We start from the raw sequence: 15,221 nt of genomic DNA on the forward strand, positions 1-15,221 counted from the left end.
TTTTGAATCTACAAATGCAATTTTTGAGGGTATTGAAATTGGTGTGAATTAGCTTGCGATAAAATCTGGTTGCTGGCTGTTATGCTTCTAGTATTTGTATAGTGCCCATCTGCCACGCCAGTGACCTGGTTTTGCTGCCAGGGACGAGTAGAGACGGGTCATGCACGAGATGGCGCACTGCAGAACTTGCTTTATAGTGTGCTTTTTACTGATAATGAATTGCCTTTCACTAAGAAGTCAACCGAATATGGCATTCAAGGGGTGTAAATGAGAAAGACACGAGAGAGGAAGCAGGGGCCTTGGAGGTACATATGTGATATGCATATGTGATATGCATGTGTTATATGCATATGTGATATGCATGTGTTATATGCATGTGTTATATGCATGTGTGATATGCATGTGTGATATGCATATGTGATATGCATATGTGATATGCATGTGTTCCAATCAGGCCTTTAGGTGATGGAGGTGGCTGTTGGGTCTTGGTCGCAGTGAGCAGTCATTCTCCCTAAAGTCACACTTGATCTTGCTGCGTTTATCTATGTAGACTTCTAAACAGCAGTGCTGGCACTCCCCTGCAGATCTACTGGGATTTCTAAGCATTAGCCAGGCCTGTGGACCGATTTACTACAAAAGCCCAGATCTCCAGATTACAGCAACATTAGATACAGTCTTAAAGATGCCAACTCTAGCAGTGTCTTGCCCACTTTAGCCTTCCGAAAACCCCCACCAATTCCTCTACACTGCTAGTTGTCACCTTCCTCATAGCGTGTCGCATAAGCACACTTAATGTATGGTGCAATGCTGCCACCCAGAGGCCAGCCATGCACAGTGAGACCTACATCGTACTGCTTTCCTTCAAGCAGCACATGGAAAGGAAGATACAAACGGCTTGGTAGCAACTTTTTCTGCTGTGGGAAATCAAGCCCTTCATTCCAGAAAACAACTTCAAATCTGCTGTCCAAGTGTTGGTGCGTTCCCACCTTGATGGTGGCAGTGGCCTTTTGGAAGGCCTTCCAGTGATTACCCTGGCACCTCCTAGATGTGTCCTGCTTGCTGCAGCATGACTCACCAAAGAACTCAGAAAATTCAACTACATCACCACGACCCTCATCTAAATACACTGGCTCCCCTGCCAACGTAACCTTCGAATCCTGCTGCATTGTTAACAAGGCTGTCGCCTTGAAGCCCCACGCTGAGAAACCTATGGTCCAGAAATGAAGACACGTGCAGTCTTGAACTCGCAGTGGTGCAGGAATGCAAGAACCAGAAGACCGGTCTTCTCTGCCTACCCCAGATACTGTGACCTCCTGCCCAACACCAGGCTCTACCCCTCTTTTCAATATTTTAGGAAGGGGCTCAAGACTCCTCTTCTAGGTCCCACGGCCTGCACTTCGCACCCGACATAAGAGTGGGTGATCTGCTCCCCCTGCTTCCTCGCCTGGTTGCTTGTAGGTCCCTGGAGGCCACATTGCCCGCCCGCCCTCCCTCTCGGTTGTAGTTGGCTTCCCACCTTCCTTGTATCTCTCCTTCCCTCGCTGTATCTCCCTCCTCCCCCATTATGTGCTCTGTTGCTTCTAGGTGGGCAGGACAACAACGAATAACCTTTATAACTAATAAAAAAGAACAAAAACATGTGGAATTGTTTGTTAAAAGTATATATGGGGGAGGTGTTGGCCTGGGGGTAATAAAGCTGGGGAAACGGGGGGGGGGGGGAGGGGGCATCGCAAACTGAAGAAAAAAAATAGACATTTTTTCGTTATTTTAAATTCGTTATACAGGTTTTCGTTATTGGTTGATGTGTGAATATCACATGGAAACAATAAATAAACCTAATAATAAACCCGAGTAGTTTAGTCTGTAAGAATTCATGTCTGTTTACTTTGAAGGGCTTATAAGTTAGAGCAACCCAAAAGGCAATTCGGCGTGACACGGGCAGCCGTGTGTATATAGTGGTAATTTGGGGGAACTGGCTGCAGTGTTTTGTGCTCTCTCGAGTCTGCAACTGTAAGGAGGCTGGAATTCGCAAGTGTAGGCCGTTGACTGATTAAAGCAGGAAACGACACAGCTGAGGTGAAAATCGGAGGGTTTAACAAATGGAAGCCTAGGGTTGTTCATCTTTTGGAGGTTGGCGCACCAAAACCCTGTAGTGATGGGTATCATTTAGCCCAACCCCCACTCCCTCGGTTAGCTCAGAATTGTGTACGTTTTAATGAGGAGTTTGACGTCTGGCAGAGTTATAGCAGGTCCCCCCCAAAGGAGCCCATTAGGGGTGGCAGGGCAATAAGGTGTATTTACTTTTTACTGACTAAAGCAACTCAAACACTGTACTTGAGCACAGTAGAACAGCGGTTGAGCAATTACTTTTTACAGTGCGGTATGCCATGATTAGTGAGCAGGAAGGCGAAGATAAAAGTGGCAACCGAAAGCGGAAACATGTGATTACTGTTTGACCTTGTAGGAGAGATGATGATGGGGGGGGGGGGATTTCAGGGTGGAGCGATGCGATTTGCAGCTTTACCCTGAATCCCTGCTCGTCTATTTCGTTTGAGGGAATCCCAGTTTCGGCAAACTGGAAAGGACCTTATGCGAGGGGTGGGGGGGGGGGGTTGTGCAACTAAGCAGGGAGAGGGTCTTGGGACGTAGGCAGAGAGTATATTTGTCCGGTAGAAGTGGAGTTATGGGGGTTGAAACCCCTCATTTAATACTGTAGAATGGCAAGGCGTGGGATAATGGTGGTAGCTGTACTACCAGATGAGCACCGTGGATCAGACAGCCAGCTGAGGGGATAGTCGAGACTGGAGTGGATACACGGCCCCTGGATGGTCGAAGCCTACTTGACACCAGGGTCTAGGGATTGAGTGATACAGGAAATTGTTGGCAAGTTGTTATGTTGCATATGTACAGCGCCTCATACCATGGGTTATGGCGTTGAAGGGCTTTACCGGTCAGCGAGGCAAAGGAGTATGCTAGAACATTCAGTAGTGGTAGGGAGGAGCAAAGACGGGTAGGTAGTTGGGATGAGGGCGCAGGATCAATAAGAGGCTCAGGAAAGCATGAGAACAAAAAGTTGGGGATGGGTATTTGTACAATTGAACCAAACTTATCATGGGACTCACTTCACCCCATGGGGCACAGTGACACGAGCAGAGACATCTGGACAGAGGTGATTGCCACGCCAGGGGGTTTGCCTGGAATTTACTCATCTCATGCCAAGCCATGGCTTGTTCCATGCCCAAGGAAACGCAGATTTCAAAGCCCTTCTCCTTCCTTCTATAGGGCCCCAATCCGAATTTGACGAGTTTGGAAAGAGCTCCCTGAAAAGCAAGCGAAGCAACCTCACATTTTTTGGGTGGGGAGAGGAGGGATGGGTCCCTCATTAATGTCATGAGTACCAGAAGGATTTGTTTGACCAAACCCCTAGGCTTGTGCTGCTGTGAAAAGTGATTTAGGGGACGCAGCCTGTCTTTGGCTAAGCAATGAGTCTGAAAAACAGCAGAATGCTGGTTTTTCTTTAAACGTATACATTTTTTTGATTTCCATTTTCACACAATAAAGTTCACTTTCAACAGTGTTAAAATGTCGGCCACAGCGTACATGGTTCGAACAGTAGACAAGTACATTTTTTGATCTGTGTGCATATACATGTTTCAATCCATGTGGATTGTCCTCGGATGGCTCATCTCTCACGGAACAGCAAACACCGCCTGAAAAGCAAAAGCATATATCGCAGCAAGATATGGTCCGCTCGGGGCTTCCTGGACGTTCTGGTGTCCTGCTAGGACCTTTATGGGAATGGGGACAGTGGTGTGTGGGGCAGGAGTCCTCTTAGGCTGACAGCTCATGGGAGCTAATTTACTTAATACAGTCTTTGACTAGCCTTCTTGTTCTGGTGTTTACTTTCTTATTCTCATGTAAAATGGTCATTTACACATCATATGTAGTTTTGACAAAACTGAGTAATTGTGATGTCACGAAGTTCTAATGAGAATGTTTTTGCTTCACTGTATGTTCTATTGCGGTCAGTTGGAGCTTGCCTCTAAAGGGGGTGCCTGCTGTCTGCTTGTATTGACTTATTAAAGGACTTATGAACTTGTTTGCTGTCTGGACCTCAAACTTAACATTGGCGACGAGGATTGCTGATAACTCACCGTGGAATTCTGTGTCTCCCGTGTGGTGGCGCCGCCCGGACCCTGGCTCTCCCTCCCTAGAAGACGGCAGGCAGGAGGCAGACGTAGGGAGGTGAGCACCTGTCGCTGTTCGCTTAACTTTGGCGCCGCTGTTAATATAAATCCCTGGAAAAGGGCCAGAGCCGCCGGAGAGCCTGCGCGAGCCATTCCCTGCGCGAGCCTCCAGCGCGGACGCCAGCGCGAGGTTCCTCGCAGCGTTGTGCTGCAGTTGAACTCCGGCGGGGAGCGTGGCATTGAGGAGGTCAGCGCGAGCTCCGGAGCGAGCTTCCCCTTCCAGCGCGCACTTCCTTGCAGCGTTGTGCTGCATTTGAGCTCCGGCGGGGAGTGTGGCATTGAGGAGGCCAGCGCGAGACACAGCGCGAGCTCCAGAGCAAGCTTCCTCTTCCTGTGCGCACCTCTAGACACACGCTGTAGAGGGCGCGTGGACCTCCAGGAACCCCGGTCCTCCCATTGTGACGTCGGTTGCTCAGCAACAGATCTTCCACGCCTCGGAGTGGAGAAAGGAACGCAGTCTGATCAAGCCCTGGATCTTCCATTGTGACACAGATACTGCCTAGCAACAGTATCTTCCCACTCTGGGAGCACTTTATATTCATGCAGTACGACAAGAGCCCATTATGACAAAACAAGGTGGCACAATATGTTAATGGGAGCGTGCAACATTTTTTTTTTTCTCTTCTCTGTTGCTCATTGGCATACTAGGAAGATTATCAACAGTTTCATTTTTGTTGTGCCCTGCTGCAGCTGCAAAATATGGCTACTTCCATTCCACCTCCTGTCCCCTTCCTGAGTGAACCGGGGCAACCTCCAATTGCTTGGGATAGGTGGAGAGACATGTTTGAGAACTACCTGGTGGCCATGGGCGGGGAGAGATTTCCCTCTGCACATAAGAGAGCCTTACTCCTTCACAGTATGTTAAAGAACTTAGGATTGACAAACCAAATCTTCCATCGGCCTCTGTGTTGTTAATCAAAAGAAAAAAATTGTTTTTTCCGCAGTGAAGAGAGGAAGTGGCAATACGAAGAATATGTGTTCTCGTTGCGGCAGTTCAAGACATGGTGTGAATTATCCTTCATGCCCCGCCAAATATGCAGAATGCTTCAAGTGCAAGAATAAAGGGCATTTTGCTAACGTCTGCAAGGGTAATGCTATCAATAGTATAGAGTTCAAGGCAATGGACAATGGCGAAGATGGCATTGGAAAGGGGTACAACATTCATGAAGTATCGTGTACACAAGAATTCACACCAAGGCACATTTTTGAAATTTCAGAGATGTCTGGGATGACCAAAGGTCCTGTGGATAAGTTTCAAGTTGATGGTATTGAGCTTGCAATTAAAGTAGATACTTGTTCCCCTTGGACCATCATATCTTAAGACACGTTGATAAACATTTTGGGGAAGAGCAATGCTGTTGTTCGCCTTACCAATGTCAGGGTGTGTGGATATGCAGATTCTGATATAAAAATCCTGGGTGAATTTCTTGCTAAAATAACTTATAAGGAAAGGGACTGCTAGGCCATTCTCCTTGTGGCGGAAAAAGGGACCTCTCTGTTAGGCTGGGAGGAGCAGAAGAAGTTGGGTTTAAGGGTACAGGCTAGTGCACCGGATCCTGTCACCATTGCCAAGGTGGGAGATTCCTGGACCAGGGAATTTCCACAAGTGTTTTCTGACAGTCTAGGAAGGTTGAAAGAGTTTGAGCATCACATTAAGCTTAAGATCAATGCCCAACCTGTGGTACACAAGGTACGTCAAGTACCACTGAAAATGAGGGCACAACTGAAGGAGGACCTTAATAGTTTGGTTGACAAAGGGGTGATTGAGCCAGTTGTAGCTACTGAATGGCTTTCTCCAATTGTTCTGGTTACCAAGGCTAATGGTAAGATAAGGTTGTGTGTCGACCTACGCACTCTCAATAAGAACATAGTGGTGGAGAGGTACCCGTTACCAAATATTTCAGAAGTTTTGTCCACACTAGGAGAACTTGGTTATTTTCCATCATTGATCTCTGCTGCCTATCATCAGGTTCCGCTGTCTAAAGAGTGCCAACATCTGACTGCATTCATTACTCCTGAAGGTGTGTTCAAGTATAACCGAATGCCCTTTGGTTTGGCCTCAGCGGCATCAGTATTTCAGAGAGTAATGGAGACAGTACTCAAAGGTCATGAAAAAGTAACAGTGTTCCAAGATGATATTCTCATTTTTGCCAAGGATGGTCCTGAACATGATAGGATACTTAGATCAGTGTTGGTCAGGCTCAGGGATGCGGGTCTGACGGTACAAAGGGAGAAATGCAAGATTGCTGTCACGGAAGTGGACTACTTGGGGCATAAGATCTCCTGCAATGGTATTTCTCCCAGGAAGTCACTAGTTGATAGTATTGTGGGTGCTCCCCAACCCCTGGATAAAGAACAGTTGCGCTCGTTCATGGGGTTGGCGGAGTACTATCACAAGTTTGTCGATGGGTTTTCTACCATGTCGTCTCCTTTGAGAGATCTATTGAAAAAGGGCACCAAATATGAGTGGTCTGAAGAATGTCAAACTGCCTTTAGTAAGATTAAAGATAGTATTGTGAAAGCACCTTCATTAGGAGGGTTTGTTTCTGGTAGGCGAACTGTGCTGGCTGTAGACGCAAGCACATTAGGGCTTGGTGTCGCTCTTTGTCAGTATGATGGTAATATTGAACACATTATAGCTTTTGCCTCCCGACCACTGAGGGGTGCAGAAAGCAATTATTCCGTGGTGGAGAGAGAGGCCCTGGCTGTGTCATGGGCAGTGTCTCATTTCAAATTGTTTCTATGGGGCCAGTCGTTTGTTGTAAACAGATCATAAACCACTGGTCCAGTTATTGGGCAGTGCAGAGTGGGCTAAAGGTTCACCCAGAATATCTCGGTGGATGATTGACTTGCTGGCATATGATTTTAGGATGGTGTACATACCTGGAGGAGAAAATGTGGTAGCTGATTGTCTTTCTAGACTGCCTGCACAGAATGAGAGCCTGAAGGATGTGAGTGCGGAGTGTACTGTGGGCATTTGCGAACTTGTACACAATGCTATAAGCAAATAGGAATGGGAATCCGCCGATGCTAATGATGAAGTCCTGGGGCAAATCAAGTTGTGGACCAAAACAGGTTGACCCAGGAAAGACCTCATTGAGAAGAAATTTGATTATTTTTATTGCATTAAAGAGGAGTTGAGCATATCAGAGGATGGATCTCAAATCAGAAAAGGTATGAAGATTGTACCTCCCTGTGATATCAGGCCCAGATTAGTGGACATCGCTCACCAAGGTCATTTAGGTATGGGGGGTACCAAAAGACATATCAGACAATCCTTTTGGTGGCCAGGGATTGATGGTCAGGTAGAGAGGTGCGTGAGGAGTTGTAAAGAATGCGAGAGAAGTGACAAAAGCAAGGTGGTTAAAGAAGCCCCCTTAAGACCTGTCAGTGTTCCGGGAGAGCCATGGAGAAAATTAGCAGTGGATTTAATAGTGCCTATACAGGAACTGGGAGAGGATTATAAATATTGTATTGTCCTGGTGGATTATCACTCTAAATGGGTTGAGTGGAAAGCCATTAGGGAAGCAACCACTTCACAATTGATTAATTTTTTTGAGGAGGTGTTCTACAGGGAGGGATTCCCCTCAGAGCTTGTATCGGATAATGGAATACAATTCTGTTCGGATAGAATGGTGGAGTTCCTCAATAGGTTTGGTATTAAACACTACAGGACAGCACTTTACCAGCCTAGAGCGAATGATCTTGTTGAGAGAGCCAACAGATTCCTAAAGGGAGGATTACAATTAGCCATGGCTTCTGGTCTAAGATGGCAGACAGTTCTCAGGGAGATGGTATGGAACTACTGCGTGACTCCACACTCTGTCACCGGCATTTCACCCTTCATATCTCTCAAGGGAAGACAACCCAGTACAAAGTTATGTCCGGGCTGGTTGGACTTAGCAAAGAGTGTACATGTAAACAGGGAAAAGATCATGGATCTCATCAGAGAGGCCCAAGACGAGTACAAAGGGAGGTTTGATACAAAAAGGGGTGTCAAGGTGATACCATGGTCAGTGGGGGACTGGGTTTATGTAAATAATCCCAGGGTTTCTCACAAGTGTATTGAGAGTAAATTAATTGGACCTAAGACGATTGCTGTGATCAGGGGGAATGTTGTTATCATGGAGGGCGGAGAATGTTGGTCAATGGCCAAACTGGTTAAGTGCAATAAGCTTGACGATGATGTTGGTCAGGGAGAGAGAGAAGAGCAAGTTTCGGGTGAGCATGGAAAGGATGAACATAGGTTTGAACCAATTGAACCGAATGTGAGAACAGCGTTCAGTCACAACAACAGCTTGAATGCAAACAGAGTAAAAAAAAAACCTGTCAGGTTGAATGATTATTACCTAGGTTAAATTGCCACAAATTGAAGGGAAGAGATGTGTTCTGGTGTTCACTTTCTTATTCTCATGTAAAATGGTCATTTACACATCATATGTAGTTTTGACAAAACTGAGTAATTGTGATGTCATGAAGTTCTAATGAGAATGTTTTTGCTTCACTGTATGTTCTATTGCGGTCAGTTGGAGCCTGCCTCTAAAGGGGGTGCCTGCTGTCTGCTTGTATTGACTTATTAAAGGACTTATGAACTTGTTTGCTGTCTGGACCTCAAACTTAACACTTCTCACCATGGGCTTCAAGTGGTTCCTTTCATCTTGTTCTGTACATTTAGAAAATTAGGATGAAGGAGTTGGAGAGGTTGGTAGCTGTTCAGATCTTTGAGGGGATGGTGTGTGTGGGATTCATGAGAGCTTGACTTTATGTGGGGAGTATTCAGAGTCCATGAGGGTGGAGCAGATCATAAAGAGTTTCTGATCACTGTCAAAAGGATTTTTCAACACTACCCCTGTGTGGAGTTTTGAAACACCACCCTAGTTGACGAGCTAGGACTTTTCACACCTGGTCTTGTCAAACCCGCACTGTGTGCATAGGCTGAGCAGTAAGGCAAATTCAGGAGTTAACTGTTTGCAACACTTGGGGATTACCAAGTAATGGTGGTCTGTATAGATTTATGAATATACTTTAAAAATGCAGGAAAAATGATGTATCGCACACGATAATATGCAGGGATCGGATAAGCAGGAGCTAAAAGCAGCTCCTGGGTATCCAGCATTAACCGGTGACCAGGAGCTACCACTGGCAACTATGAGCTAAAAGCAGCTCCTGGGTATCTAGCATTAACCAGTGACCAGGAGCTACCACTGGGAACTAGGAGCTAAAAGCTGCTCCTGGGTATCTAGCATTAACCAGTGACCAGGAGTTACCACTGGGGAACCAGGAGCTAAAAGCAGCTCCTGGGTCTCCAGCATTAACCAGTGACCAGGTGCCAACACTGAAGAAGCAGGAGCTAAAAGCAGCTCCTGGGTATCCATCATTTACCAGTGACCAGGAGCTACCGCTGGGAACTAGGAGCTAAAAGCAGCTCCTGGGTATCTAGCATTAACCAGTGACCAGGAGCTACCACTGGGAATTAAGAGCTAAAAGCAGCTCCTGGGTATCCAGCATTAACCAGTGACCAGTTGCTAACACTGAAGAAGCAGGAGCTAAAAGCAGCTCCTCTGTATCCAGCATTAACCAGTGACCAGGAGCTACCACTGGGAACTAGGAGCTAAATGCAGCTCCAGGGTATCTAGCATTAACCAGTGACCAGGAGCTACCATTGGGAACTAGGAGTTAAAAGCAGCTCCTGGGTATCCAGCATTAACCAGTGACCAGGAGCTACTGCTGGGAACTAGGAGCTAAAAGCAGCTCCTGGGTATCTAGCATTAACCAGTGGCCAGGAGCTACTACTGGGAACTAGGAGCTAAAAGCAGCTCCTGGGTATCCTAGCATTAACCAGTGACCAGGAGCTAACACTGGGAACTAGGAGCTGAAAGCATCTCCTGGGTCTCCAGCATTAACCAGTGACCAGGTGCCAACACTGAAGAAACAGGAGCTAAAACCAGCTCCTGGGTTTCCAGCATTAACCAGTGACCAGGAGCTACCACTGGGAACTAGGAGCTAAAAGCAGCTCCTGGGTATCCAGCATTAACCAGTGACCAGGAGCTACCACAGGGGAACAAGGAGCTAGAACATAGGATTCCGCAAATCCGTCTTCCACATGAAATGCAAAGCTTATAATTTTGTCCATTATTTATAACCTCCTGTGCTTTGTTGTATAGATGTGTCCTACTGTTTATTTTGATTTGAAATGCATATAGTGACATTCACATAGGTGTGCTTGTTTGGCACCAGTTGACCTGGGGAGCTAAAAGTAGCTCCTGGTAGCTGTTGGTGTGAAGCTAACCAGGCTCTTCTAGGCTAGATACAGCAGCTAAATAGCTCCCAGCCTCTCTCAATTTTAAACCTGTGTCTGTGTGTGTTAGGTTATATGGTATTTGTATAGCACCTACTGTCATTGGTATGGCTTTAAAGCGCTGTGGGTTGAATGTCTTTGGAGGATGGAGATGTGAGATTTGAAGGACGAATTCTAGAATGTGTGTGTGTTTATTTTTAGCTGGCAGAACGGTAACTGGAGGTGGCCAAGTCCCTGATAGTGACCCATGCAAATCTGGATAGTTACTGTGATAGACTGTCAGGACAGTAGGCAATTCAGGGAGACTGCTTATGTGTACAGCTGGACCGAATTATGTTGTAGGGCTGGGCTGCATTCTAATTGCAATGGTGATGTGTGCTGCGAAGGTGAGTAGTGATTATTGCAGAGGGGTGTAGGTGGGTATTCGTGCCCTGGGAGGGATACAACTATTCCATTGTGATAGTGCTATACATACCAGTGAATCAAGGCTGATATCTAGTTATGATGAGGTTATGTAGATCGTATCATACTGATTGACTGGAATCCTTTCTGTTTGGGCTAGGTACGGTCTTGTTTACTCAGGTGGCTCATCGGGTGCCCCCACCTTCCTGTAACTACTTTTCCCAAGCTCTCTAATTATATGGAGCTCCTAAATGTCCTCTTATATTTATCTCCCGCACTGGTCGAGACAGTGCACTGTGGTACCACCTTCTCCCCTCACTCAGGGAGGCACCCGTATTCCTTTTTTCTTGTCTCCAATATATCTTAAAAGATAATAAATGAATGATATGATATTTTATTTTTATCGCGCTCATACACAAGTGTTGAATGAAAACTGGCCAGAAAAAAATCTTCTGCAATCACCAGACCAACATAAGCGTACTTTAACTTTCAGTCACTGCGTGTTCACCTGTCTCATTTCCCCACCCAAACATTGTTATCCTTGCAGGTTATACTCACGTGTTCACGCTCTTCCGAAATCCTCCGTTCATGGGGAATCCACAACCGGCCTGGGCCTCGCTTCAAAGAGCAGGTGGGATTTCCCACAAGGCCACTGAGCGTATGTGTTTAAGAGGACTAGTCACCGTAGGTGGGCACGGCCCTTCCAGAGAGGCTGCTGGGATACTGCCGCATGTACGGCAGCTAAGGAATCACGCCAGGGTCACGGAATTAAGGCATGTCCCTTTGTATGCACACTCCAGAGTAAAGACAACCCTCTAGGGGAATAGGCCAGGAGATAGCGTTGCAAGGATAACTAGGTTTCATTATACAGAATACAAATATCAGCAAAGGACTCTGCTGCCCGAGAGCACGCTGACCATTACAGGAATAAACATGGGCTTTAAAGCCAAACATATGTCATACATAGGGTACAGAATGGGTGCCACTGATTGGAAGCACTCTAAACATCCAATAGGGGATGCCAGGCTGTCATTGGTCGGCTCCTCCTCGTCGGTCTGGATCCACGTGGGTCAGCTGGGCTCCTCTCGCAGTGAAGGTGGGGTCAAATATTAAGACATTGTTTCTATCTAAGCTAAACAAGCTAAGCTGGGATATTGACTCATTGTGGCAGGCCCCTGGGCGGCACAGGAAATGGTGCCAAGGAGAAGGGAGGGTGAAATACAGTCATTCAGACCCACACAGTCTGGGTTTCGTTGATACTGCAGTTCATGCGCTCAAGGTCTCCACCTCCGGCTTTGATCTTTAATTTATCCCCCTTGGTACCTCGTGTTACATAGAATGTGTGTTGCTTCGTGGAAGAAATACAGCAGTGTTTGCTTAGATCGCTCGTGGACACTAAATGGGGGTTGGGACCTGGTGGGTGAAATGTACAAAGGTGTGGGAGTCGAATCAGTGGTGTGGGGCTGGCTCCAGCCTGGCTGGGTGGGGGGTTAGAGGCCTGCTGCCAGGTTAGTAGAGATGGTTGGACGCAGCGCAGAGCCTGGTGTAGTCTCGTGGCTCATTCTTTTAGAAGATATAAAATATTCGCAGCACTGGAGGCAGGAAGGAAACCAGACTTCTGTGGGACAGGGCTCGTGCGACACCAGTTCAAAATTAGGCTCTGTGCAGGGACACGAGCATCGTGAGCCGACAGCTTGCCTTTTCTGGGCCTTGTACAAAATAGTCGAGGGCTGTGGGCTTTGCCATGCATCTACTTGTAAGTGCTATAGGACCTTTACATGCAGCTTTATACTGTGGATTGCTCCCCTCCTGTATATTATAATCACCTCATAAGGTATTTGCCTTATTTGGAAGCGTCTAGGGGGGTGGGCTAGGTGATAAAAGGTGATGCAGTCACGGGTGTATATTTAATCTGAGCGTTTATTAAGTACAGAAGAGAGCAACAGGCACCCAGCCTAGGCCCTCTCCAACCACCTTATGTTCCAGAGCCGGCCAGGGTTCTGGAACGCATATTAGAACACAGCAAAGTATGACAGCAAAAGTATAGAACACAACACTAGGCTCATATCCATCACAACAGAGCATATCCAAACATTATCCGCTAACTTGCTCTGATTCTGAAAAGTAATTTAAAAGTATATTTATATTGTTACATAAATTGCCTTTTTAAAGAACGCTTCTTTAAAAATTGATTTTAATTAAATAAATAACTATTTATAACAGGAGCCTTGAGCGTAAGTGTTACTTGGCTACTTGTATTTACGGATTTCATTTGTACAACCCCTCTTGAGATAGACCTGGCTGCTCAGTCACACTACCAACTTGTGTAGTACAGACCTATACCAAAAGGTGGGTTACCTAATACCAAGCAGATAAGTGTTGTGTAGTCTCACACTGTCTGACTGCACCAATTCTTATATAACACAAGCCAAGTGTTGTGATGGGATCAGAATGAAGAGACACTAGTTTCCGTGACATCAGCACTACTGTTTCGACCTCATAATAGCGAAGTTGTGACGTCGTAACTCTACTGTAGTCCGTGCGTAGGGAAACATTGGGCTTTAGTATTTTTAAGAAGGCTGTCCAACCAGGGAGTGGCCACCAAGAAAGCACAAGCAGCCCTTTGATTCCCCATGTACACTTTACACAAGCTTGACTAACAAAACCCTAAATGACAGACTGGTAACTGTTGCAGCATTGTATGGGCCTGCTTGGTGCCCTTTTGTTAGGCATTCTGACTGGTGACCCTGCTGTGGCTGGCATGCTCTCTGCTTTTTTACTCTACTCCTTGGTGTGGTCTATATTTTTATATTGATGTTTTTTTCCATGTCGAAAAAAGGCAGCCTAAATAAAACAGTGCATTTACACTTTCAGACCCACATCAAAGTAAAGTGTAAAAAAAAAAACCACACAAACTGTCTACATGAATACGCTTGGGGGGAGGGGAATACTTTCCAAGGTAGAGTAATTAATTAATAGAGGCAGAAGGGTATGCCTGCCAGATGTTGAACTCGCTGACCACAGACATGGTCACTGTTCAGGGTTTGGAAGGATCACAATTGATAAATATTTCCCTTTTACCACATTTGTATTAGTTGAAAGTAAAGACCAGTAATGATATATTATTATTATTATTATTTTTGTAGTTAATGTGAGATTCCTCCTGCATGTTGGGGTTTTTATTAGACAATTTGATGGAAAGTTTGTCCGCTCTGTTGGGATCTCTCCTTTTGAGCTCCAGATGGCCACATGTAGATCAGTTCTATGGTCTGTTCAGATTGTTCTATCTTTTAGATTGATGCACAGCCTAGACAGAAAAGTGGCCTTTATTGAGGAGGTTCCTCCCCTTGGGTGCAAGGAGGACCACAATAGATGAACTGGATACCACTGCTGCTTCTACTGCATGTAAAAGTAAAAGTGTATACCTCTTCCCTGATCTTTTTCATTTCCCTCACAGCGCATGTGGAGCTGGTAAAGAAAACCATGGCTGGAATCAAGCTAACCTCGCTAGGGGTCCCACCATGGGCCAAGCAGATTTCTGATGAGCAGTGGAAGGATATGGTGCAGGTGACGCTGCAGTCTCGGACCAGTGATGCAGGCCATGATGCAGCGTGGCAATGAGCGGCCACTCGGCCATGGACTCCTCACAGCACTGCTATGGAAGTGTTGGTGCCGATGTAATACGTGATTCTTGTGAACCTGTTGCTTTACTGTTTTGTAACCTACATTCCTAATGAACACAGTAAACGTGGAACATTGGCCTGGGCAGGCTCTGTCTGAAGGTGTGTTTGAGGCAGGTTGGTAACATGATGGTTGGCGGGTGAGAGTAGATGTGGGACTCCAGGTGGCTCACTGGCCACTTGCTGTGGTTCTACGGTGCTAGTGGCAACTCTTTCCACTTGTGGCTTTGGGGAATCCTCATCAGCCTCCAGCAGATGCTGCCTAGCAACAGCATTATAGTTCTAAGGAAATCTGCGCAGTTCCTTGGTTGGCATGGCAGTGACAATTTACCACACACGTTTCCAATAAACCTTATTTAACTCTGTACCCATCTGATAATTTGCAGACTGTCTGATCTTTCATTCTGTATAATGCTACCTAAAAATAAAGTAAAATGTATGTACAGACGGGACGCTGCACACTTTTAGACTGGTTGGGAATAGCCTCACATTGGTGTATTTTGTATTTCCCTTACCCCATCATAGCAATGTGAGGACATGGAATGATAGAACCTCTCAAAGGGTGCAGTGTTGATACACAGGGATGTGAACAAT

At 46.1% G+C, this 15,221-nt stretch overlaps 1 protein-coding gene across 1 annotated transcript in view; it reads left to right on the plus strand.

Moving 5' to 3' along the window:
* MEA1 (male-enhanced antigen 1) overlaps positions 1 to 14,992 on the plus strand; it is a 56,093-nt gene extending 41,101 nt beyond the window's left edge. The window contains exon 4 of the mRNA XM_069608912.1: positions 14,405 to 14,992. Coding sequence (XP_069465013.1) covers positions 14,405 to 14,568 — 164 coding nt within the window. The 3' untranslated portion in view covers positions 14,569 to 14,992. The remainder of the gene's footprint in view (positions 1 to 14,404) is intronic.
* The last annotated feature ends 229 nt before the right edge of the window (positions 14,993 to 15,221 follow it).

The sequence above is a fragment of the Ambystoma mexicanum genome, chromosome 4q (assembly GCF_040938575.1).
Source record: "Ambystoma mexicanum isolate Mex_15411 chromosome 4q, UKY_AmexF1_1, whole genome shotgun sequence".
NCBI lineage: Eukaryota > Metazoa > Chordata > Amphibia > Caudata > Ambystomatidae > Ambystoma > Ambystoma mexicanum.